Source organism: Phyllopteryx taeniolatus, chromosome 8 (genome assembly GCF_024500385.1).
Source record: "Phyllopteryx taeniolatus isolate TA_2022b chromosome 8, UOR_Ptae_1.2, whole genome shotgun sequence".
NCBI lineage: Eukaryota > Metazoa > Chordata > Actinopteri > Syngnathiformes > Syngnathidae > Phyllopteryx > Phyllopteryx taeniolatus.
The window spans coordinates 4,903,148-4,927,237 of record NC_084509.1 but is presented as its reverse complement, the minus strand read 5'-3'; the positions used below and the strand labels follow the sequence as shown (position 1 = coordinate 4,927,237).

Sequence of the window (24,090 nt, the reverse complement as noted above, 5' to 3'; positions counted from 1 at the left end):
CTGGTGGTCCTTTAATCCTTTAATTCAAGGATTGCTTGAGGTATGTTCACGTACTTTTAATATGATACGGCTCGCAAGCAGGCAACAAAATGTTATGTAGCCTAGCAAGCTAGTGCTAGCACTAACGGTTGTACGTAAACATGCCAGCGTTCTGTCGAATCATGCTTTAAAGTTTTGGTGTGCGTGAAGTAATCTAATTACAACAAAGTAATTTAATTACAGTAAATTAGCACCCATTATTTCTGTAATGTTGGTTTGACCTGACTTGATTAGAATACATGACCTGAATAGATAATACTTTTGAAGATACTCAGTATAGAGTACACAAGTATATACAGTAAATTAACAAGTCATTTAAATAGACACATTGCTCCATCTTGTGATCAGATCGGTGATCGGTTATCGTTTTTTTAAACTCGGTGATCGGTCCCAAAAATCCAGATCGTGTAAAGCCTAAATAAAAAATAAATAAAATACGTCTTATGCCAGCATTGAAACAGAGAACAAGTTAAACTACACCTAAAAATGTTGGTCAATCAACTCCAATTCAAACAACCAACTAACACGAGCATATGCAATTTAAGCAAGTGTGTTCTAAAGCTCTCGTGAAAGTGTAACATATCACAGTGAAAAGAAAATACATAACATTTTAATTCAAGTTCATGGGTTTGATATTACTATAGAAATACTGGGTAAAAATAACCCCGTGAGAAATTAATATTAAAGCTTGTAAAAGTTGTAACTCGTATAAAGTAACATTAGCGCTTGACTATTTATGTCGTAAGTATATCTTTCAGTTTATTTAAAATGCAAGGCGTCTGTTTTTTATTTGGGTTCGTAGGAGACATGACTTCATGGCAAAGAAAATAATGGGAGTCGAGGAAATGTGATGTAATTTTAAAGTTGTTGTTGTAAGCGTTTAGCAACACCAAGAGAAGTTATTTTATTAATTATAAATCGTTTAGGCACTGTGGGCGACTGGTTAGCACATCTGCCTCACAGTTCTGAGGACCTGGGTTCAAATCTGGCGTTGCCTGTGTGGAGTCTGCATGTTCTCCCCGTGCCTCTAAATTTCCCGTAGGTGTAAATGTGAGTGCGAATGGTTGTTTGTTTATATGCGCCCTGCGATTGGCTGGCGTCCAGTTCAGGCTGTACTCCGCCTCTCGCCCGAAGATAGCTAGGATAGGCTCCAGCAGGCCCGTGACCCTAGTGAGGATAAGCGGTACGGAAAATGAATGAATGAATAAATCATTTAAATGAATCGGGCGGAATTCTCAACTCAGAAGCCCTTGATTAACAAACTGTGATTAGCAGGAGGTTGTCACAGAGAGTAGTGATTCAGCATTATTTACGTGGCATTTATCATCGTCAATTGGGAACTGACAACACTCCTGTAAACTAAGCTTGCAAGGTAAGTTGAACTGTTAAATACAGGGCGCAGTGTGCCAAAACATACCCGCAGCATCTGTAAATGTCTCAAAAGAATGCTTAACAGTTGTGCAACTTAGACTAATGACAAACACATTGCGATCAATGGGAGCTTTAAGATCCACAGAATCTTCCATCTAAATAATTTCTTTTAACTGCCATAATTTTCAAGATTCAAGTTAAATACGTTTGTCTGTCTGTTGGTTAGCAGACTGTTTCTTCTCTCAATAAGGATGACAGTTGTCTGAAACACTGTGTCCAGTTAGCATGTTCTCCTGTACACAACAGAGGCTTGTCCTGGCCGTTTTACGTAATCTGTGGCATTTTTGCTAGTAAAAATGGTGTGTTAGGGGAATAAAAAAAATCTAAAAAGTGTATAACTCGGAAGATAGCCTTATTGTTTCTGAAATGGACTTTGTATGAATTTACCAACCAACAAAAACGATCAATACATAACCTCGTCTCTGGCTTTGCAGCGATAATTCAATAGCACGGCAAGCAACAGTTTTTTTTTTTTTTTTAAGTCGATCAACCACCAAAATCAAGAGGAGCAATGGTGGGTGGATGCCTGAAGTCTATTGTGTCATCAGTTCTGAAATACTTGAAGGAATGTGAAAGCTACAGGTGTCTTTAGATTAACTTCTTCAAAGATGGAACACTGAGTAGCCATGTTCATTCAATTACATTGGTAAGGTGGTCACCCTGGTTTAACATAGCCTGAGTGTGTGTTACCTTCCACCATTAACATGGGCTCCTTGGCTCCTCCATGGGCTAGCATCTCTCGACGGTAACGCTCACCCATGTCCCTGGCAGACATACGAGAGAGGTGATAAGGCTTTATCACTAAAATGGCCTTTTGATGCAAAACCTGTCATCTCACCTGTTTAAAGGATCCTGAAGAAAACACTGCTTCCACACCATGGAGGCCACAGCTCGGGACATGAGGTAAGAATAGTATTTGGCCCCATAACCGATGAGATGGCTAAATCTCAGTTGCCATGCCTGTGAACAGACATAACATCTAATTTAACGGACATTTTCATGAGATGTAAAGCAAATGTATGAGAAGCACTACTGAAAAGACAACAATCACTCCACCTGAGATAGAGCCAAAGTGGAGATGTTGTTTTCATCTTTTAGAGCTGTTTCGACTGTATTGCTGTCATTATATATCACCTTTCCTACAATGAACCTCTATGGCAAAACATCAAAACACAAGCAGGCAACTCCTGTTTCAAAGCATAAAGCATAAAAATTCCAAAACAGTAGTCAGTTTTGTCTCATCTTTTCTGTGTGCAGTTGCCCAGGGGCATTCTCCATCACCTTGAAGATGTTCTTTTATGAGCTCGACTAATATGGACTACTGGGGAATTCAGGAAGTTTGGAAAGACAACAGCTTTGATAGTTCAGGGGGGGGGGAAGCCTTTAGACCTCCCACCAATAATAATTTATAGACCTACAGTAGTTCAAAGACTTGATTCACAAAAGACTAAACATGTATTAAACCTCTCCATGACAAACATCTGGACTGCTTCTATTCTATATTGCTAAGGGACAAAAATAACATGATCATGACTACCTAAACATAATAGGTCGAAGTATAAGACAGATCTGTTGAATTTATGTTGTGATACAAATAAATGAACAACCCTAATTCAATAAAGAGGTCTGTGGGAGGGCTCATTTTTTTTAAATCCAGCAGATTAAACAAAGCAACAGTTTTAGGTTATAATGGTAAAAGTGTGTGAAACTGAAACTCAAGACGAAGCAGGTCCAAGCAATGCAACAGTCTCATCTTGGCAAATAGAAATAACTTGAGAAAGAACAGCTCAGAAAACCACGAGAAAAGCAGAATTTGACACGGTTGCTCTGTCAGCAAAAACGGAACAGTGCCTCAGGTGATTGTGGCTAGAAATCTGAAACTTCCATAAAGCGCTTATCCTGTTGACGATCACAGCAGTGGTTGTAGTGGAGACTATCATAGCTGTCAGGCAGACTACATTCTGGACTGTCAAAGAAGTCATCACAAGATTTTAAAGTGAATCATAATCACAAAATGTTAAAGTGAAATAGAATCAGGGAGCTCTTCTAAATGAACATTCTGAATCCAACTGATGAGTTTAATGCAAGCTAGTTTTTGTTGTTTCCCAATGTACTTTTTATTAGGGCAAAGTAAAAGTAAGTGTGAGTAAAAATGTGCATACCACAATGGTATATTAATATATGTATCCATCCATCCATTTTCTGTACAGCTTATCCTCACTAGGGTAGGGGGCGTGGTAGAGCCTATCCCAGCTATCTTCGTACACCCTGAACTGGTCGCCAACCAATCGCAGGGCAGATATAAACAAACAACCATTCGTACTCACATTCACACCTATATATAAATATATCTGTGTCCAGCCCATGAGTGAATGCACCTGAATAAAAATATCACTGAGAGGATACCATAGTTTTCTCATTTGTAGCCTGTGGCCAGTTCCGAACCAAACTGACAAAATACCATAAACTGTCATCTTAGCTTTGTTATTTTTTTCCCTTCAGTCTCTTTAGGTCGGGGGTGTCAAACAAATTTTTGTCACAGGCCACATTGTAGTTATGGTTTCTCTCAGAGGGCCGTTATGACTGTGGAACCATATAAATGTATAATCTCCTCATCATATCATTACATATACAGTGGAACCTTGGTTTTCATATGCCGTAGTTTTTGTAGCATTGGGTTTTCAACATTTTTTTCACCAAAAAGTTGTCCCAGTTTTTGTACAGCTTGGTTTTGAACAGTTGAAAATGGTCCAGACATTCCTAACTAAAATTTTTTAAAATACGTTATTAAAAGTAAGAACAATTAAAAAATTTTGGTCCAGAAGAACATGAAGTAGACGCACATGATTTGCTTACCTGGGCAACATGAAATAATGTGGTGGTCCGGAATTGGCCTCCAGGCCTTGAGTTTGACACCTGTGCTTTACGTCATAAATTGACTTGTGCAGCACAGCAGGAGGGTCACAGTAACTTTTTCCTCTCTTCACTCATGCATGACATTTCTCGTTTCTTTTCAAGAGCACCTCGTACGATGATAATGTAGATTTAACTGTGTGCGTCCAGCAAATATTTGTTCCTCTTGCACTCAAGCAAGGAATCACAGATTATCATAAACTCTTGCCTGCTGCAGTTTAAATCCAAACATTATCCTCAGCTGAAGAGTTGACCATGTGGTCCGTGTTACTCACAGGTGATCTTCCCTCTTCTCACACAGCCAGGAACTGCTAGCGCCACTCTGTAAACTATGCATACGCTAGTCAGAATGTTTAGAATCCATATCTCCCTGTAACCCATTAGCCACTCTATTTACTTGACTGAGGATACGTATGTATAGGATAGGAGTCAGCGAGCCCATCCACCAGGAGACCCAACCGAGAGGACGCCACCGACAACCAAGGACCCAGGGAGGTCCCAAGCCCGATCGAAGTGCCCCGACCAGTCCCAACGGGGAGGGGCAAGTGCACCGGACCACTGACCCTCACGCCCCAACCACCCACCCAGCGAGCCCACCACCGCCAGCCCCCAGGACTGCATGGGGACCCCACCCACCACACAAAAAAATAAATAAATAAATAAAATTGTATTAAATTAAATTAAAAACGGTCATAGCTAAGCGCCTGTCATGAGTAGGACTGGGCATCGAGAATCGACCGCAACTGGGACAGACGCCCCGGCCACACCGGAGCCGACCAAACCTAAAAACCCCTGCCCCCAGCCCGCCCACCCCGAAGAAGAAGAAGCGGCGAGAACCAACGAAGAACCTGCGAGAACCAACAAAGAAGAGCGCGCAAGAAGACGCGCCCAACGGCGGCGGAGGCAAACAAAACCGCGTCTTTAATTTGCGATTGAACCTGATTTTGGGATAGCGTTGTTGGTGGCAACTGTAAATGTTGGCACTATATAGTGGAGTCAGGCCAGTCTCCTGTTGAAGTTAAGCCAGCCGGCACAACGAGTGTTAGTACTATGCATTATGGCAGCACACTGCCAACGAGTTACGAGGGCCAGCTCCAAAACAAAAGCCAAACAAGGCAATGATTTTAATGTATTGAAGTTGGCCTGCAGCGCTATCCATGATAAAAAAATATGTATTAGTTTTTCAAAGAAATATTCAGATCCATGTGCATGTACTGACATAATTCAGATTTTTTAAAATAGTATATTAGTTTTACAGGGTGCGTTGTGACTGGGGGCCATGTGTCCATGTGTCCTGTGTCCTGCATTGACTGGGTAGGTACAAAGTAGTCGATTAGCATTACAGGGGTCTTATTGTTCAGAGGTATTAGTCAGAAGAAGCATATACAAAAAACTAAAACAAACAAGTATCACTATCATAACAAAGCAGGTACAATTTATGACACTGAGGATAATTTCTATTTTTTTTAAATATTGATGAATGAAGAAAAAATGGTCAAAGTCATCCAGGGAAAAAGGGTAGGTGCTTGAGCATCACTTGGGATCTAAGTTTACCTGAACCTGGGTTTTTTTTGGCATTACATGCTCCTTGATTGTTTTTTTATTTTTAATTTTTTTGGACACGCCAGATAGATTATGCTATTGCTGTTTAACAGGGGAACTGTTATGTTGCTGTTCATTGTTATAAGAGCTCGGGTCACCAACTTTTTTGACGCTGAAAGCTACTTCTTGGATACTACTACTACTACTAATAATAATAATATTCATTTATATGAAGACACTGATCATGTTAATGATGTCTCACAATAATTAGAAGACAGATAAAAATCAATACGCAACACTTTGCCAGTGTTAACATTTTCATATAATTAATTCTTCAACGTTCCTAGAAAATCCTAAATGTCTTATCACTGGTAAGCTATATTTAGAACAGGCCTGCGGACTTCTCATGGGGTTCTTGGGGGCTATCTGGTGCCCGCGGGCACCACGTTGGTGACCCCCTATAGTATAGAGCTTTTTAAGAGCACTTTTTATGGTGGCAGCTAGAGTACTACTCGTCTTTATTTTCCTGAATTCTGGAAGGTAAGAAATAGCTCAAAAAGTATTCTTGACCCAAATAAACACAAAGCTTTATTTATAAGAAACTGTAGCTGAAAGCGATAAAACTTAGTTTATTTCAAGATAATAATTAAATAGTACGTCTAATGCATTGACATTAATTGTTAATTCTGATGAAGCCGAACGTTTTCATGTAAATTATTTCCACGACTTTGTTTTGTTGTTTTATGATGACTGTTTATTTGTTTTTAGCAAGTTTGTAAAATGTACAATGATGGTGCAGTTTATTTTTCCTTTGTCATTACCTAAATTGTGCATATATTGCAAACTTACCCCAAGAGCACAGCAACAACTCATCCAAGAGGTCACAAAAGACCCCACAACAACATCCAAAGAACTGCAAGCCTCACTTGCCTCAGTTAAGGTCAGTGTTTATGACTCAACGATAAGAAAGAGACTGGGCAAGAATGGCCTGCATGGCAGAGTCCCAAGATGAAAACCAGTGCTGAGCAAAAAGAATATTAAGGCTCATCTCAATTTTGCCAGAAGACATCTTGATTATCCTCAAGACTTTTGGAAAAACACTTTGTGGTCTGACAAGGCAAAAGTTTAACTTTTTGGAAGGTGTGTGTCCCATTAAATCTGGCGTTAAAGTAACACCACATTTCAGAAAAATAATACTAACAGCAAAATATGGTGGTGGTAGTGTGATGATCTGGGGATGTTTTGCTATTTCAGGACCTGGAAGACTTGCTGTGATCAATGGAACCATGAATTCTGCTGTCTACCAAAAACATTCTAAAGGAGAATGTCCAGCCAGCTATTCGTGACCTCAAGCTGAAACGAACTTGGGTTCTGCAGCAGGACGATTCAAAACAAACTAGCAAGTCCTCTGAATGGCTGAAGAAAAACAAACTTAAAACCTTGGAGTGGGCTAGTCAAAGTCCTGATCTGAATCTTAATGAGATGCTGTGGCATGACCTTAAAAAAGGCAGTTCATGCTTGAAAACCCACCAATGTGACTAAATTACAACAATTCTGCAAAGGTGAACAGGCCAAAATTCCTAAAGACGCTCACTGCAACTTATCGCAAACGCTTGATTGCAGTTGTTGCGCCTAAAGGGTGGACCAACCAGTTATTAGGTTTAGGGGCAATCACTTTTTCACACAGGGCCATGTAGTTAAAAACTGCACTTTGTGTTTACTTGTGTTGTCTTTGACGAATATTAAAATTTGTTTGATGGGAAAAATGTAAGTGTGACAAAAAAGCAAAAAAAAAAAAGAAATCAGGAAGGGGGCAAATACTTTTTTACACTACTGTCCACCATCTGTACATTTCCATCTTATTGGAGGCACAGTAATTTTTAATTTACTTCAAAGTTTGAGGATTACACTGATCCCCATCCTTGAAAGTGAGGCATCGCAATTACACAGAGCAGCTCAAACTGGGAAAACATTCCTGCTGCTGTTGGCTGAGGTGAATGTCTGCTAGAGCTTACAATGCAATTTGAAAAGAGGGAAACACATTACTATAAAAATTTTTTTTTAAAAAAAACACTATGTGGAGAAACAGCTGGAAAAAAAGCGAGGCACGAGCTGAACAATGGGTGAAAAAATACTGACCAGACACTGAAATACGGGCAAAGATACAACAGCACTGTAATCTCTTTTCATGATGCACATAATTATAGCCCAGAGCAAATGCTAAATGAAGGCCATTCACTGACTTTATTTTCAATTCCCTTCGCCCTCCTGGCGCGTTCCCCTTACCCACAGCTTCAAATGTGGAGGGAAATGCTGAGGTTTTTTTCATTAAAAGAACTGGAAGAACAGTTTCAAATATTTCCCCAAGGGAGAGCTCATTTAAAGAAGACCTGCTATGTGGTTTTACCAGGGCTTCAAAAAATGGCTTTAATCTTTTAAATTGCGCTGAGACTGAATAAGAAGACACCAAAGAGAGGCAGCACAATGACTCCCCAGTACTGCTTGTTGAACTACACTGCAGCGCAAATACACAATTTTGACAAATGTATTGGGACACCTGGCCATTTAGGAAGTCTTTTTGAGCAGCTTTTCCACAGAATTGTTGAGAACATCTGGGTAAGATGAACAATTAAGATTCAGGTTGAACGAAGAGATAATATAGTACGCGCAACCTACTTCCACATTCGGTAAAACAGGTTGAAGCACGTGATCCCAGCTGGGGTGAATGGTGAAGGGGACCGTGAGTGGCACCCGTAGGAAATTTAAATGTCTACAATGTCTTTTTTAACACAAAAGGATAAGCGGTATGGAAAATGGATGGATGGAACCACAGAGCCACCAAAGATGACAATATTCAATGTTTAGGTTTCATTCATTTACATATGTCATATCATTCATCCATCCATTTTCCGTACCGCTTATCCTCACTAGGGTCGCGGGCCTTGCTGGAGCCTATACCAGCTGACTCTGGGCGAGAGGCGGGGTACACCCTGAACTGGTCGCCAGCCAATTGCAGGGAACATATAAACAAACAACCATCGCACTCACATTCACACCTATGGGCAATTTAGAGTCTTCAATTAACCTACCATGCATGTTTTTGAGATGTGGGAGGAAACCAGAGGCATGGGGAGAACATGCAAACTCGACACAGGAGAGGCCAGATTTGAACCCTGGTCCTCAGAACTGTGAGGCAGATGTGCTAACCAGTCGCTCACCGTTCCACCCATGTCATATCATATTTCTATAATTAAATGATGTATTTAACTTTTGCCCGAGGACACCAGCCATAAAGAAAACTAAATTTCAGCAAGTTTGTCTTCAAAGAATCATGTCAACAAACCTTAGTCATGCTCGTTAGCATAGCATTCACAGGAAGCCAGCTAATCTGTTTATCGGGTTTCGTCCCGTGACGTTCCGTATAGAGGATTGAATAACTGATTACGGCGCTTGAAATAATTAGCACCAAATAGCACAATAACAAATGAAAACGTACCGTATTGGGAATGTAAGGCAAGCCGTAGAATTTCTGTTGCATTTCCTTCAGGATTTCAGTGGTCGAGTGATTTTGGGGTTTTCCATGGTAAATCTGGTCCAGTGCAGCATAGAAAATCTGCCCAGGGACAATCGATATCATCACTGATTGAACATGCTTAACATAAAAACCAGAAACAAAATATTGGACCATTATGAAATACAGAAGAATGTTTGTCTGTTACAAACCCATAATACATTATGTTACAGTTGAAGCCAAAGAAAGATGTTAAAAAGATGTTCACTACCAGCTTGTAAGGTGGCTTTGACTGACTGACAATACAATAACCACAGTATAGGTTCAGATTTAATAGTTGGTTTGTGTGTTTGGCGGTACCTGCAGTTGGATGTCTGCAGCACCGCACACCTTCTTGGACTCACATAGACGAGTCACCATACTCTCAGGAAGAGGCTGACAAGACATTGAAACGTAGTTCATCATATATTGAACGCATGTGTACATACATATTTTTTTAACACTTTTGAGCGCTTGCAGTTTGTGCACACATTCGAAGTATACCTGTCCAGTATCATAATGACGTGCAAACTGGCTGACGACCCGATAGTCTGCGGCAAAGTACTCCATGAGGATGGAGGGCACTTCTGCGAAATCTGTTGCACATCTAGTTCCTTGAGGATAGAAAAAAGAAAGGGCAGAGGTAACCAAGAAAGCTCCAAAAAGAGTTTGAACACTTCATTCATTATGTAGTAGTACAAGAGCAGAGCTGTATCTAAAATTGTGCCTTTACTAAGACATCAATGACCAGTTTTGATTGCTGCAGTCAGAGATGAATATTAGAAACACTATATAAAAAGTAGTACACTGCAAACTACAATCACAATACACATATTCTTTAAATAATACATCTTTGTGTTAGTCAACACTTTTTAAACAAAGAATCTTTCCTACAGCTTAATCTTACTCGATTATGCCGGTGTTTCTAATGCTGCGGCTGCAAACCTGTAACATGCTGGTAACGAGTGCGTCCTAGCATTGAATGCATGGCGTGGCCCATCTCGTGGAAGAGATTCTCCATCATGCCGGGAGAGAGCAGGGTGGGGGCACTTCTTGTGGGGTGAGGCAGGCTCAACATCAACACGACGACGGGCAGCTGGTACTGACCTGTTTCATGGCACCAGCGACCACCCCGGATGGTGAAGTGACAGTCCTGTGTGGAGGAGGAAGAATGAGGGCAACCATGCTTCTCGTTTTGTTTATTTTTTCCATAACTCGCAACCCTCAAAAATGTAAATATCCCCCGTTTGTAGAGTCCAATATAATGTGACATCTCCAAATTAAAAAAAAAAAAAAAAAAATTAAAAAAATACCTAGATTAGCACTCAGTAGAGCTCAGCACTCAGTAGAGTGCAAAATGTGTTTTCATTTGTTTATTTGTCAGACCACATTGTGACAAGCAGCAATTATGAGTACTGTAATCCGCAGTATGTGCTCTGCCAAGAACAAGACACCGGATGAAACTGAATGGCCACAAACTAAAGACCTCTGATCTCTGTTATTCTGTCAGCCAGTGAACTCCACTCAACGCTCAAGAACCAAATCATCTTAACAATGGACAGGATGATGGAATTGGACCACTTTTTTGGATTCTGGGATTGGTGGGGTGTGGTTGGGGGGAACAATCATGACTCCACAAATAGTGAAAATAAATTCCTCCAACAAAACTAAAATTGCATGTCCATTTGTTAGTTAGCAACTTGCCATAAAAGACGTTAGCCGTTAGGATTTTTCAGACAGGACTCTACCAATTGAATTCTGAGGTGGGGGGAAGGGTTCCATTGTGATGGAGCTAATGACAGTACGAGAAGAGGAAGAAACAAAAAGACTGTGAGTGTGTGTATGCTCACCTGATGAGGTTTGTCTTGCCGGTGGAAGAAGTCACAGTAGATATAGCCAAGTAATCCCTCTGTTTCATGAACCACAGCCTGGAAATGAAACCATCAAACTTGCGGTTCATTAACACATCAGGCACACGTCATTAATACGCGGCCAACAGCATACCAATTTGCGCACATCGTCGCTCCACACCTCTCCAGCACTGGGGTGTTCAGACATGAGGGAGACACCGTAGAGCTGAGAGAAGAGGATGTTCAAACCCTCCATGCAGGCCCCCAGAGAAAAGTAGGGGCTGTACAGACTGGGTTCGATGTTGTACCTGAACCATGACCAAAAACACAAGAGAAGCAAGACACCAACCTAAGATGTTAGTCTTGGTGAGGTAGGACTTTATCCACTTAACCATATAAGAAAATACTTCCATAAATAAGGAGCTCTCTTTCAGAGCCAGTTGAAACTAAATTTTATTAACTTTTTTTAATACAGCTCTTCCTGCATTGCTGTAGTTAATGAAGTGGAAAGCGTGTTTGTCTATGAGCCATTATGCAAAATCCACCTTCCCAAGAAAGCACAATAGAGAAATTAATCTATGAACAGATTTTGTTTTTGTGTGTTCTTGAAAATTGTCATCTTCAAAACATCACTGATGGAATGAAATAAGTAGTAACAAAAGCTTCTGTGTGGTGGAAAATAAAAGTCAACTCTGGGGAAATATTTCCAGTTTAACTGAACCTAGATTTTTAAGACTTTTCCTTCTGAACAGCATGGTCCAAAGCCATGTACAGGAGATGACCAGATTTTTCCCCCATTAAATAATGGCAATGAGAAGACACAAACAACTTCCTGTTAACATCCATCCAAAGTGCACATAAAGGATCAACAATTTCTGCAATAATTTTATCAAGACTCTCTTTCAATGTGATATTGCTGATGAGTGCTGGAGAAAAAACGAGAAGTCATTAACAACAGAGGATTGTACATAAAAGGATGGAGAACAGCTCTAAAACTACAAAAATGACCAGGGCTGGATCCAAACTGAATGATGCTGCTTTTCAGGCTCACTATGATATAACAATTATTTGAAAAGAAATAACCTGAACTCATGTACTTGGGAGAATTCAAGGAAAACATTTTATTCCCAGTTAGTGGGAAATAAAGTGCCGTCAAAAAGTAATGGCCCCCTTCTCAAATTCTTATATTTTTGCATAGTTTCCCCACTTTAACGTTTACAACCATCAAACAAATGTAAATATCAGACAAATATAACCCAAGTGAACTTAAAAATTATGTTTTTAAATGGTGATTTTATTTATTAAGGAAAAAAAAACAATTCAAAGTTACCTGGCCCTGTGTGAAAAAGTAATGGCCCACTAAACCTAACTGGTTGAGCCATCCTCAGCAGCAAGCAGCGTTTTCTACAACTGACAGTGAGTCTTTCACATCTCTGTTAAGCTATTTGGGCCCACTCTTCCTGACGGAATTGTTTGAATTCAGCAAAAATTGAGGGTTTTTGAGCATGAACTGCCTTTTTAAGGTCATGCCACTCTATTTCCATCAAATTCAAGTTTGGACTTTGACTAGCGGCACGGTGGCTGACTGGTTAGAGCGTCAGCCTCACAGTTCTGAGGTGCGGGGTTCAATCCCCGTCCCCGTCTGTGTGGAGTTTGCATGTTCTCCCCGTGCCTGCGTGGGTTTTCTCCGGGCACTCCGGTTTCCTCCCACATCCCAAAAACATGCATTAATTGGTGACTCTAAATTGCCCGTAGGCATGACTGTGAGTGCGACTGGTTGTTTGTTTCTATGTGCCCTGCGATTGGCTGGCAACCAGTTCAGGGTGTACCCCGCCTCCTGCCCGATGACAGCTGGGATAGGCTCCAGCACGCCCGCGACCCTGGTGAGGAGAAGCGGCTCAGAAAATGGATGGATGGATGGACTTTGACTACGCCACTACAAAACCTTCATTTTGTTTTTTTAAGATATTCAGAAGTTGACTTCCTGGTGTGCTTTGGATGGTTATCCTGCTGCAGAACCTAAGTGTGCTTCAGCTTGAGGTCACAAACTGATGGCTGAACATTCGCCTTGAGGATTTTCTGTTAAAGAGCAGAATTCATGGTTCTATCAATCACAGCAAGTTGTCAAGGTCCTGAAGGACGAAGCAGCCCAAGACCATCACACTACCACCACCATGTTTGACTACTGGTATGACGTTCTTTTTCTGAAAGGCTGTGCTACATTTACACTAGATGTAACGAGATACACACCTTCAAAAAAGCTCAACTATCATCTTCTCAGTCCATATCATATTCTCCAAAAAGTCCTGGGAATCATTCAAATGTTTTACTTTTGCGCAAAACAAAAAGTATGTTCTTCAGCAATGGTTTTGGCCTTGGAACTCGGCTATGGATGGCATTTTTACCCAGTCTCTTCCTTATTGTTGTATAATGAACACAGACCTTAACTGAGGCAAGGGAGGCCTGCAGTTCTTTAGAAGTTGTCCTGAGTTCCTTTGTGGCTTCCTGGATGAGTAATTGCTGTTCTCTTGGGGTAATCTTTGTAGGCTGGCCACTACTGGGAAGGATCACCACTGTTCCATGTTTTCTCCATGTGAGGATAATGTCTCTCCCTGTGGTTCGCTGGAATCCTAAAGCTTTAGAAATGGGTTTTGTAACCCTTTCCAGACTGATAGATGTCAATTACTTTATTTCTCCACTCGTGTCATTTTGTTCCAGATTTTTTAGAATTGACTTTGTTGGCACAGATTCTGTTTAAGTGTTATCTTGATTGAACAGGTCTGGAGGTAATCAGGCTTGGTTGTGATCAGTGAAAGTTAACCAAAAATTGTGATTACCCACAATTAATTCATGATTTAACAAGGGTAATTACTTTTTCACACAGGGACAGGTAACTTTTAATAGTTTTTAATTTCCCTAATAAATGAAATCATTTAAAAAAACAGCATTTTAAGTTCACTTGGGTTATATTTGTCAGATATTTACATTGATGATCTTAAACATTAAATTGGGAAACTATGCAAAAATATAACAATTTGAGAAGGGGGCCAATACAGTTCACGGTACTTTATAAGGTCCAGTGTATTTTTGCACGTTTCCCTTCGTTGCTTCCACTATTACTACATACTTAGGAGGGTTGGGCATCGAGAACCGATTGGAACTGGGACTAACGTTCCGGTTCTCCTGGAATCGTTCAAATTTCAAAATTTCGGTTCCCAGTTTCGATGCCTAGTCTGCCGACCCCGAAGAAGTGGCAAAAACCAACAAAGAAGAAGAATGCACATGAAGACGAGTTTGTGCTTGTCCCCAACGGTGGCAGCGGCGAACAAAAGTGTGTCTTAACTTTGTTAAAATTAATGACCAGTCGTCTCAGTGTAACACTTAGAATAAGATCATATTGTGCAAAGGAGGCTTTCACGATCTGTAGCGTCTGACGGGCTCCAAGCGTCAGCCTACATCGCGCGGAGCTTCAGTGAAGTCAACTCTCAGTCAATTGGGTGAGTGTAACAATAAAATACTTCTATGCCAACATTGAGACAGCTAACAAGGTAAACAGTTGGTTGGACTTTTGCACTGATGTTTTTTAGCATTTATTTTAGTCTTCAAACCAAGGTAAAAGCCTAACATTTAGCTAAAACTTTACAGGAGCAACTTTACATCACAATGAATTGGGACAAAATTCACAAACGTCTCACAGTATCACAAACACTAACCTTGTGCCTCATCAGTGGGTAAGGAAAGGAATCAACGTTTTATAGCATTTGGTTCCACCCATTAATAAAAAAAGACCGGTGCCGCGAGGAGTTACTTTTCGTGACAAAATGCTGAGTTCCAGTGTGTACCCTTCAAAATAAAAGGCTACAAGCTTAAAACAGGAATTCAAGTTAAAAATTGCACATATAAACCATTTGACATGATAAAACAGTCCCAAATAATTTTAATGCTATATTTAACTTTTAGCTGAAACATTAATTAATGAATATTAAGTCAATTGGGTTAGTTCCACACACATTGTCTTTTAGTTGATAGGTTTGCTAGTGATACTGGTTATAAAGAACCGCGAGTCAAATGTTCATTTTAGTCTATGCTGCCGGCTGCTAAGAAAATGAATGTTCATAATTTGGACACCCTTTATTTAAACCATGCAAACCTTTTCACTCAGCCCCCCAAAAGAATCGGAATCAAGAATCGTTTGGAACCGGAATTGAAATAAGGAACTGGAATTGGGACCTGAATTGCTCAAATTCAAACGATGCCCAACCCTAATACTTAGGCCACAAATAAAAAGAATAGTATTTTACACCAAGACAGTAAACTTTACTTGCAACAATGCATTTGCAGCTAAATCTGGATCAAATTAACATTATACTGACTTATTCTACAACCCCAATACCAATGAAGTTGGGACATTGTGTTAAACAAATAAAAACAGAATACAATTATTTGCAAATCATGTTCAACCTATATTTAATTGAATACACTACAAAGACAAGATATTTAATCTTCAAACAGTTAAGCTTAATTGTTTTTAGCAAATAATCATTAACTTAGAATTTTATGGCTGCAACACGTTCCAAAAAAGCTGGGATAGGTGGCAAAAAAAGACTGAGAAAGTTGAGGAATGCTCATCAAACACCTGTTTGGAACATCCCACAGGTGAACAGGCTAATTGGGAACAGGTGGGTGCCATGATTGGGTACAAAAGGAGCTTCCCTGAATTGCTCAGTCATTCACAAGCAAAGATGGGGCGAGGTTCACCTCTTTGTGAACAAGTGCATGAGAAAATAGTCGAACAGTTTAAGGACAATGTTCCTCAACGTACAATTGCAAGGAATTTAGGGATTTCATCATCAACGGTCCATATCATCATCAAAAGCTTGAGAGAATCTGGAGAAATCACTGCATGTAAGCGACAAGGCCGCAAACCAACATTGAATGCCCGTGACCTTCGATCCCTCAGGCGGCACTGCATCAAAAACCGACATTAATGTGAAAAGGATATCACCACATGGGCTCAGGAACACTTCAAAAAACCAATGTCAGTAAATACAGTTTGGTGCTACATCCCTAAGTGCAACTTAAAACTCTACTATACAACGCAAAAGCCTTTTATCAACAACGCCCAGAAACGCCGCCGGCTTCTCTTGGCCCGAGCTCATCCAAGATGTACTGATGCGAAGTGGAAAAGTGTTCTGTGGTCTGACGAGTCCACATTTCAAATTGTTTTGGGAAATTGTGGACGTCGTGTCCTCCGGGCCAAAGAGGAAAATAACCATCTGAGCTGTTATGGACGCAAAGTTCAAAAGCCAGCATCTGTGATGGTATGGGGCTGTGTTAGTGCCAATGGCATGGGTAACTTACACATCTGTGAAGGCACCATTAATGCTGAAAGGTACGTACAGGTTTTGGAGAAACATATGCTGCCATCCAAGCAACGTCTTTTTCATGGACATCCCTGCTTATTTCAGCAAGACAATGACAAACCACATTCTGCACGTGTTACAACAGCGTGGCTTCGTAGTAAAAGAATGCGGGTACTAGACTGGCCTGCCGGCAGTCCAGACTTGTCTCCCATTGAAAATGTGTGGCGCATTATGAAGCGTAAAATACGACAACGCAGACCCCGGACTGTTGAACAGCTGAAGCTGTACATCAAGCAAGAATGGGAAAGAATTCCACCTACAAAGCTTCAACAATTAGTGTCCTCAGTTCCCAAACGTTTATTGAATGTTGTTAAAAGAAAAGGTGATGTAACACAGTGGTAAACATGACCCTGTCCCAGCTTTTTTGGAACGTGTTGCAGCCATAAACTTCTAAGTTAATGATTATTTGCTAAAAACAATAAACTTTATCAGTTTGAACATTAAATATTTTGTCTTTGTAGTGTATTCAATTAAATATAGGTTGAACATGATTTGCAAATCACTGTATTCTGTTTTTATTTATGTTTAACACAACATCTCAACTTCATTGGAATTGGGGTTGTACAGTACAATAGAATGGCATCCAAGCAGAGGCATAGACAACTCTCAAGCTTCTCGCCTCATATCAATTAGCTTGAGAAAATTGAGTGGGAGTTACAATTTACATGACGATTTGTTTCCTAACCTTTCAGCACGCAAGACTCCGCTGAGGAACGGGTGATCCCATGGCATGAGCTCCTGTAGCAAAACAACGTGAGTTCTTGTAGATGACAAGTATTTTAACATGAAATAGAGCAATTCTGTCACCCACAGAATTCCGAGGGTTGAGCTTTTTCTTCATGTCGCTCATCATCTTAAAGTCTTTTGCTGTTCTGTGACATTGGGAAGAAAATACCCAAAATTAAAGGCCATTAGAATACAGACCTCGGATAAGCGGAAGAAAATGGATGGATGGATGGAGAACACAGGATACATTTGGATCAAAGTTGGCAAACGCATAACTAACAGATGACTATAAATGGGCTGGGAAACTTACACTCACCAGCCTCAATTATGTATGTCTGTAGCTTTAGTAACTGACAAAAAAAACATTAATTTTATAGTCTAGTTGTGGTTTGCAGTGATGTAGACTGCAGTTACTGAGAGCTGTTTCTATAACATATTTTTGTTGAATGTCTCTTTGAGAGCCTCAATGTAAATGGCACATTATTATCATTTTAAAAACTGTTTAAAGAATGTTTTCTCTTGTTTGATTTGTGTGTTCTAATTAAGTGTCTGTTGAGCATTTCTCAACAGAGGGACACAACTCATACAATGTTTCTATAGTTTTCTGTACCTGTCTGACAACTTGTCTGTTAAGAGCTGAAGAAACCTCATCACCGATTCTGCAATATGCAAAAATAAATGCAGCACACAAATATGACCACACAATCATCATAACCAAAACCAAAAATACTAGTGAAGCTTGTACGTGTGCAGATAGTTACAAAGAATTACACTTTACTGTAAGGCTTTTCCTATACTCTCTACATTAAAAAAGTCAGGCTCTTCCAGCAGGCATTAACTCGTGATCATAACTCCTTGTAATAATACTGGGATATGACTCAACCTGGTGTTGTTGCCATCGTTCCCTTCAAGGCTCTGTGGCCGTAGGACTCATATCCCACCAGTGTGGCCAGCTTATGTCTGCATCTCAGGAGTTCCTCCAGACACTCCATCAGATCTCCATTTGGATACAAGTAAATTCTGTAGGCGATTTCTCGTACCTGCAAGTATTCAATAGTGACAGGATTCATTATTAAGATAAGTCTGGACACACAAATTACTTTTTCAATACCCTAAAAAGGAATTAAGCCCCATTAATATTAAACTGTTATAACAGATCCTTTATTTGGAATCATTAACCCCCAAAACACACAAAAACCCATAATAAAAACTAATCAGACAGTTCTTGTGAGGCAGTACACTGAGGTCTTGGACAATGCATTACGCTAGCTCATACTGTACTATACTGTGCTGTACTATTTTCCCCAAAATATTCTGGTTTAAACCTCCATTGTAAAACTTTAGCGCCACTCAACGTTCCACAGTTCTTATCTGCATTGTTAAATTGGTAAGCTTACTCACACTAATATATTGTCTTATTCTATTTTCTATCTTAACTATTTTTCCATACTTCATATAAAGACTGGGTTTGAGAACAAGGGAGTCACAGGTCTGAGGCCCATTTTGGAAGATAATTTGAGAACATCTGCTGTTCACTTTCTATCTCTTAGCGCATGATGTGCAGTGGAACCATTAGCATATATCATTTTATACTTGAGACTATGTGAGTCCCGGGATGCATGTTATGAAAACAGATAGAGAAATCCGCCGATCAATCGCAGTTCTTCCTTCACGGTCCCCCTATATTGCAGATTTTTGTTACAGTACAATATTTTAGTACTCGAGTATCCTACTAAAAATTCTATCAAACAATCGATTATTTGGATAAACTATATTTTTGCTTGGTTAAAAGGCAATTCTGAATACAAAAGAGAAAATAAGACATTTCACTTAATAATGTACGACTAATTGGTTTCTTTTTTTTATATAACCAACAGTTTTTACTTCTTAAATTCACATTGTGAATAAAAGGCTTTTTTTAAGCATTAACAGCCTTTGTCCATCTTCACTTCAACAGCTAGCATTTTAGCATTTTGTGACATTAGGTTCATGGCTGTGCATTTATGAGGTTAGCCAAGCTAACTAGAAATAAGAAATATTCTTTGCACTACTACAAGTTTTGGAAATGTTCATTTGTTCAAACGAAAATGAAGAAATCTCAAGAGAAAAATATTTCCTTCATCTCTCTTCACCAAAACCCTCCTCTGTTTGGGTACATAATGATCCATTTTACTCTTATTCCTCTCTGGCCAAATTTGCCACGTTTTTCACCTACTTGACTGAAAATTTTGCCACTTACAGATCATCAGATTGGCCATATGTCACACAGTGACTATACTGAGCAAAAAGCACACTGTGTGTACCATTATGGTTGCGTTATACTGTCCTGGTCATAAAAAATTTTAAAAAGCCACACAACCGACAGTACTCATAATTAAAAGACACCCCGCGGCCCGCAGTGCTAACGTTATGTTAGTAAAGAAGACTAGCGCTAAACTCACTGATTTGTGCTACGTTAACTTCACCTCTCTCTCTCAGGTTCTGCGATGTGGCGTCATACTTGGCAGAGAAAGGTCCGTGTTACAACGGGTGCTCACTTTGCATTCCACTATGAAATGCTACCACACTTTCGCCATGTCTTTTTTCTCTCTCGCTTTTCAATTTGCCATCAAATTTTGCAGCCGCTATCTTCCCGCGCTTCAATCAAAATGCTTCATTCCACGTCCACGCATCGGTAACGTAAGCGCGTTGTGTCACATACGCCAACTGCCTTCTTCCGCAGTAAACCTGATTTGCAATTTTGCTTTTCAATGTTGTTTGATGCGCAAAATGCGATGTGAGACAGCATAATTCGAGCCTTGCACACATACCTAGGTAAGCAATATTGTGCGTCAGTTGACGCAGATTCATCATGCTTTTTGTGTGCCTATCATTTTTGTCCGTCTGGGACGCAAAACGCACATCAAACAAGATCCGTGCATTAGAACATGTCTGTGGATGTGTGAATTACATTAAACATAATAATCAAAGACAGTTAAAAAAAAGACTATCCCCAAAAGGATTAGGTATTTCATGTTAGCGCACGCAAATATGACAGATTAATGGCATAGTATTTTTATTGTGTCTGCATAGTGCCTTGAAGGCAGAACACAATCTTTCACAGCGAGCAATTTAAAATTAATCTTGTAGAGAATATAAATGCAATTTCAATGCTGTGTGATTTTGCGAGAATCGTTCTGGAGACGTTTAACTCAAAAGTATTTTGTGTTTAGTATCAACAATATATATCCATTGTGAAAAAGAAAAATTGAATGAAAAAACATGCACGCTATGCATTCCCACGGGCACTTAAGGGCACTTATTGATACGCCTATGATGCAAAGGCGCCACCTGCGGAGCAATGAGAGTAATGTCCTAGTTATGGGCACATACCAAATCATCCGGTGAGTCTGCATGTAATCCTCCAACTTCCACAAAACTTCCTGTGCTGGCAAAGTGCAAGTGGAGATGTTCGGGAATGGCAGACCTGGCGATTCTGTTCGGCATGTGAGAGCCAACCAGGAATTTGCTGTTTAAATCCAAGAGCTTCACATGGAGAGCAACTGCCTCTTTCCTCTGTAAGATGGGAAAACAAAGACGAATGTCTGTAAATTCTGTCATGTCTGTCTAGTGACAGAGGGGATGATTTCTCCACATGCAACAAGTCTTTCACCAGTTTCTCATCCAGATGAATCCCGCTGATTTCAAAGTCAAACATGAATAACTCTGCAACTCTTCTGAAAAGACAGGAAGTTTCATTATTACATATGTGAATTACATTAGGACATGCACCAACGGCACATCCTAACAATGGAGAACAAATGCATAGGGATGCATAATCAATCATAATGAGTGCATTCTTAGTACAGTAAATCCTCTCAGGCTGAACATAATAAGTTGTTTTCCCCATAAGAAATAATGAAGATCTGTTCCAAGGACAAATTATCGCCATCATAAAACTTTAATTAACTGTTGTCAAATGTTTTAAGCAAAATTTAAACATTCTTTGCCATACAAATGTTAAATACCCTTGGATGTGGCTGGTCTTTTTAGGAAAAAGTGTTGCAAAAAGCCAAAGAAAAGGCAAAACAAGACCAAAGTTAACACTTTGATACTCACTGAACTTAAAGTTTAGTGTGACTTGAGATGCATACGTTTTATTTTTCCAATTCTGAATTGTGCAACTTCAAGGGGCAAATGAGTTAATAGACATTGGGAGGGTGCACCTTGTATCTGGGTCCAGCTGAGCCACAAGGTCAGGCCTGTCCAGGAAATTCTTCAAACTTTTACATAGCTCCACATTGGTGTTCAAACTGCAACATAGAGCCAGCATGATTTAATAGTCAGCTTACTGACAAATACTGATGGAATGAGTTTGTGTTCAACTCTTTTACTTCTCCACGACTGTGCCGATCTCAATACACGTCTTCTCTGCGGCCTCACGGTACGCTGGATCAGGATGTGCCACTTTGACAAAATCCGCCTGGAAATGGAGGGACAGATTTGCCTCACATAAAATGATAATGTATACTGAATAATGTATACAATGGGATTCTGAAGCTTGACATGAAAACTAAATGGACTGAATGAACCTCTCTCTGAAGTTGTTTTAGGACAATAGAACCTCTAGTAGTCATACAATTTGGAATGCAACCACTTTTGTTTTTGTGAATACACCTATGAAGTTTCACAAAAATCCAGAGCTTCAACTGGCATTATCCATAACATAATGTAAGACTCCATGACAACCGTGAGTATATAACTGATTAAGCATGTTTTGCATTGTTTTTTGTGTGTGTGATGGCACCACATTAATGTAAAAGGGATCGCAACCACAAACAGTGGGACGATAGCCATAGAATCACAAATGGAAGTTTCTTTGACATAGTGGTAGCAGACTGATAATAAAAGAACAATGGGATGCACATAGCTGTCAATCAATTTAAAGTATAAACGTAAAAAGACTCAACTCACTACAATACGAAGTAAACCCCTCTGTATATTAGTTCCGAGTTCATGGTGAGTTTTATTTATTGTGTCATTTATTGAATGCAGTTTTTACTATACGGTGTTTAACTTACACTTGACAGGCTTTAACCCTCCCACTCTATAATACTGTGTTCATCACGTATCATCAAAGGATGAGTAGTTCTATTTTTATTATAGAGGTTAACTTCTTTTCACACTAGTATGACAGTTATAAGTGCTAAAATGCTAGGGTAATTAATCTGAGTTTATTGCACAGTTTTGTGTGTGAGAGAGAGAGAGAGAGAGAGAGAGAGAGAGAGAGAGAGAGAGAGAGAGAGAGAGAGAGAGAGAGAGTATCCATCCATCCATTTTCTGAACCGCTTCTCCTCGCTGGGGTCGCGGGTGTGCTGGAGCCTATCATCCCAGCTGTCATCGGGCAGGAGGCGGGGTACACCCTGAACTGGTTGCCAGCCAATCACAGGGCACATACAAACAAACAACCATTCACACTCACATTCACACATTCGGGCAATTTAGAGTCTCCAATTAATGCATGTTTTTGGGATTTGGGAGGAAACCAGAGTACCCGGAGAAAACCCACGCAGGAACGGGGAGAACATGCAAACTCCAAACAGGCGGGGCCGGGGATTGAACCCCAGTCCTCAGAACTGTGAGGCTGCCGCTCTAACCAGTCGTCCACCGTGCCACCAGTGTGTTTGTGTATATTAATAAAATAGAAATAAAGCAGGGAATAACAACCTCTTTAAAATAATATCATTGTCATCTGCTTTTTCTATAAGCGAATGAGGGGAAAAGAAAAAAAAATCGATTAAAATCTGATTTTCGTTCAACTTAAGGACATATCGTCCAGCCCTACCTAGATGGCACTTGGTGCTGTACTTACCAGGTCTGCCACTTTACAAAGACCATCAGAGAGTTGGTCAAAAGCTGTGACAGTCTCGAACCCTGGAGAAGAAGAACATGCTTTTTCAACCAGCAGCTGTGTGTTCTTTAGAGCTGTCTTTGTGGCCACCTGGAATCCAGCAGGAGAACTCAGCTCTGTTACACCAAACAAACCCTACAATCACACATTAAAACCATAATTAGTCACACTGTATTTCAAGTTGGCGGCACGGTGGATGACTGGTTAGCGCGTCAGCCTCACAGTTCTGAGGACCCGGGTTCAATCCCCGGCACCGCCTGTGTGGAGTTTGCATGTTCTCCCCGTGCCTGCGTGGGTTTTCTCCGGGCACTCCGGTTTCCTCCGGGCACTCCGGTTTCCTCCCACTCTAGACTCTAAATTGCCCGTAGGTGTGACTGTGAGTGTGAATGGTTGTTTGTTTGTATGTGCCCTGCGATTGGCTGGCAACCAGTTCAGGGTGTACCCTGCCTCCTGCCCGATGACAGCTGGGATAGGCTCCAGCACGCCCGCGACCCTAGTGAGGAGAAGCGGCTCAGAAAATGGATGGATGGATGGATGGTATTTCAAGTTTTTCAACATGATCATTGATGAACATAGTAAAACTGCAACCCATTCCTGTTTTTTCCCCAGAAATATTTCTAAACTCACAGTGCTGTACTTCCATGTTATCTTATTCTGAATTATAAAAGATCATTTATTCCTTTGTCTCCTCACATCTAGACTATTTCAATCCTCTCTTCACCTGTC

General features: G+C 40.3%; 1 protein-coding gene across 4 annotated transcripts in view; it reads right to left on the bottom strand.

Moving 5' to 3' along the window:
* The window catches only part of LOC133482193 (mitochondrial intermediate peptidase-like), a 35,225-nt gene that overhangs the window by 9,890 nt on the left and 1,245 nt on the right, over positions 1-24,090 (bottom strand). For 3 of the 4 annotated variants that reach the window (XM_061782024.1, XM_061782025.1, XM_061782026.1), the window contains exons 2-18: positions 23,326-23,499; positions 21,848-21,936; positions 21,680-21,766; positions 21,127-21,190; positions 20,847-21,029; positions 18,358-18,514; positions 18,085-18,133; positions 17,560-17,620; positions 17,434-17,486; positions 11,480-11,633; positions 11,326-11,403; positions 10,421-10,628; positions 9,980-10,089; positions 9,797-9,871; positions 9,422-9,538; positions 2,309-2,430; positions 2,161-2,234 (exon numbers count right to left, since the gene is read on the bottom strand). In XM_061782024.1, the coding sequence (XP_061638008.1) occupies positions 2,161-2,234; positions 2,309-2,430; positions 9,422-9,538; positions 9,797-9,871; positions 9,980-10,089; positions 10,421-10,628; positions 11,326-11,403; positions 11,480-11,633; positions 17,434-17,486; positions 17,560-17,620; positions 18,085-18,133; positions 18,358-18,514; positions 20,847-21,029; positions 21,127-21,190; positions 21,680-21,766; positions 21,848-21,936; positions 23,326-23,499 (1,855 nt within the window). The remainder of the gene's footprint in view (positions 1-2,160; positions 2,235-2,308; positions 2,431-9,421; positions 9,539-9,796; positions 9,872-9,979; positions 10,090-10,420; positions 10,629-11,325; positions 11,404-11,479; positions 11,634-17,433; positions 17,487-17,559; positions 17,621-18,084; positions 18,134-18,357; positions 18,515-20,846; positions 21,030-21,126; positions 21,191-21,679; positions 21,767-21,847; positions 21,937-23,325; positions 23,500-24,090) is intronic. The other variant, XM_061782027.1, reaches the window with a different exon arrangement.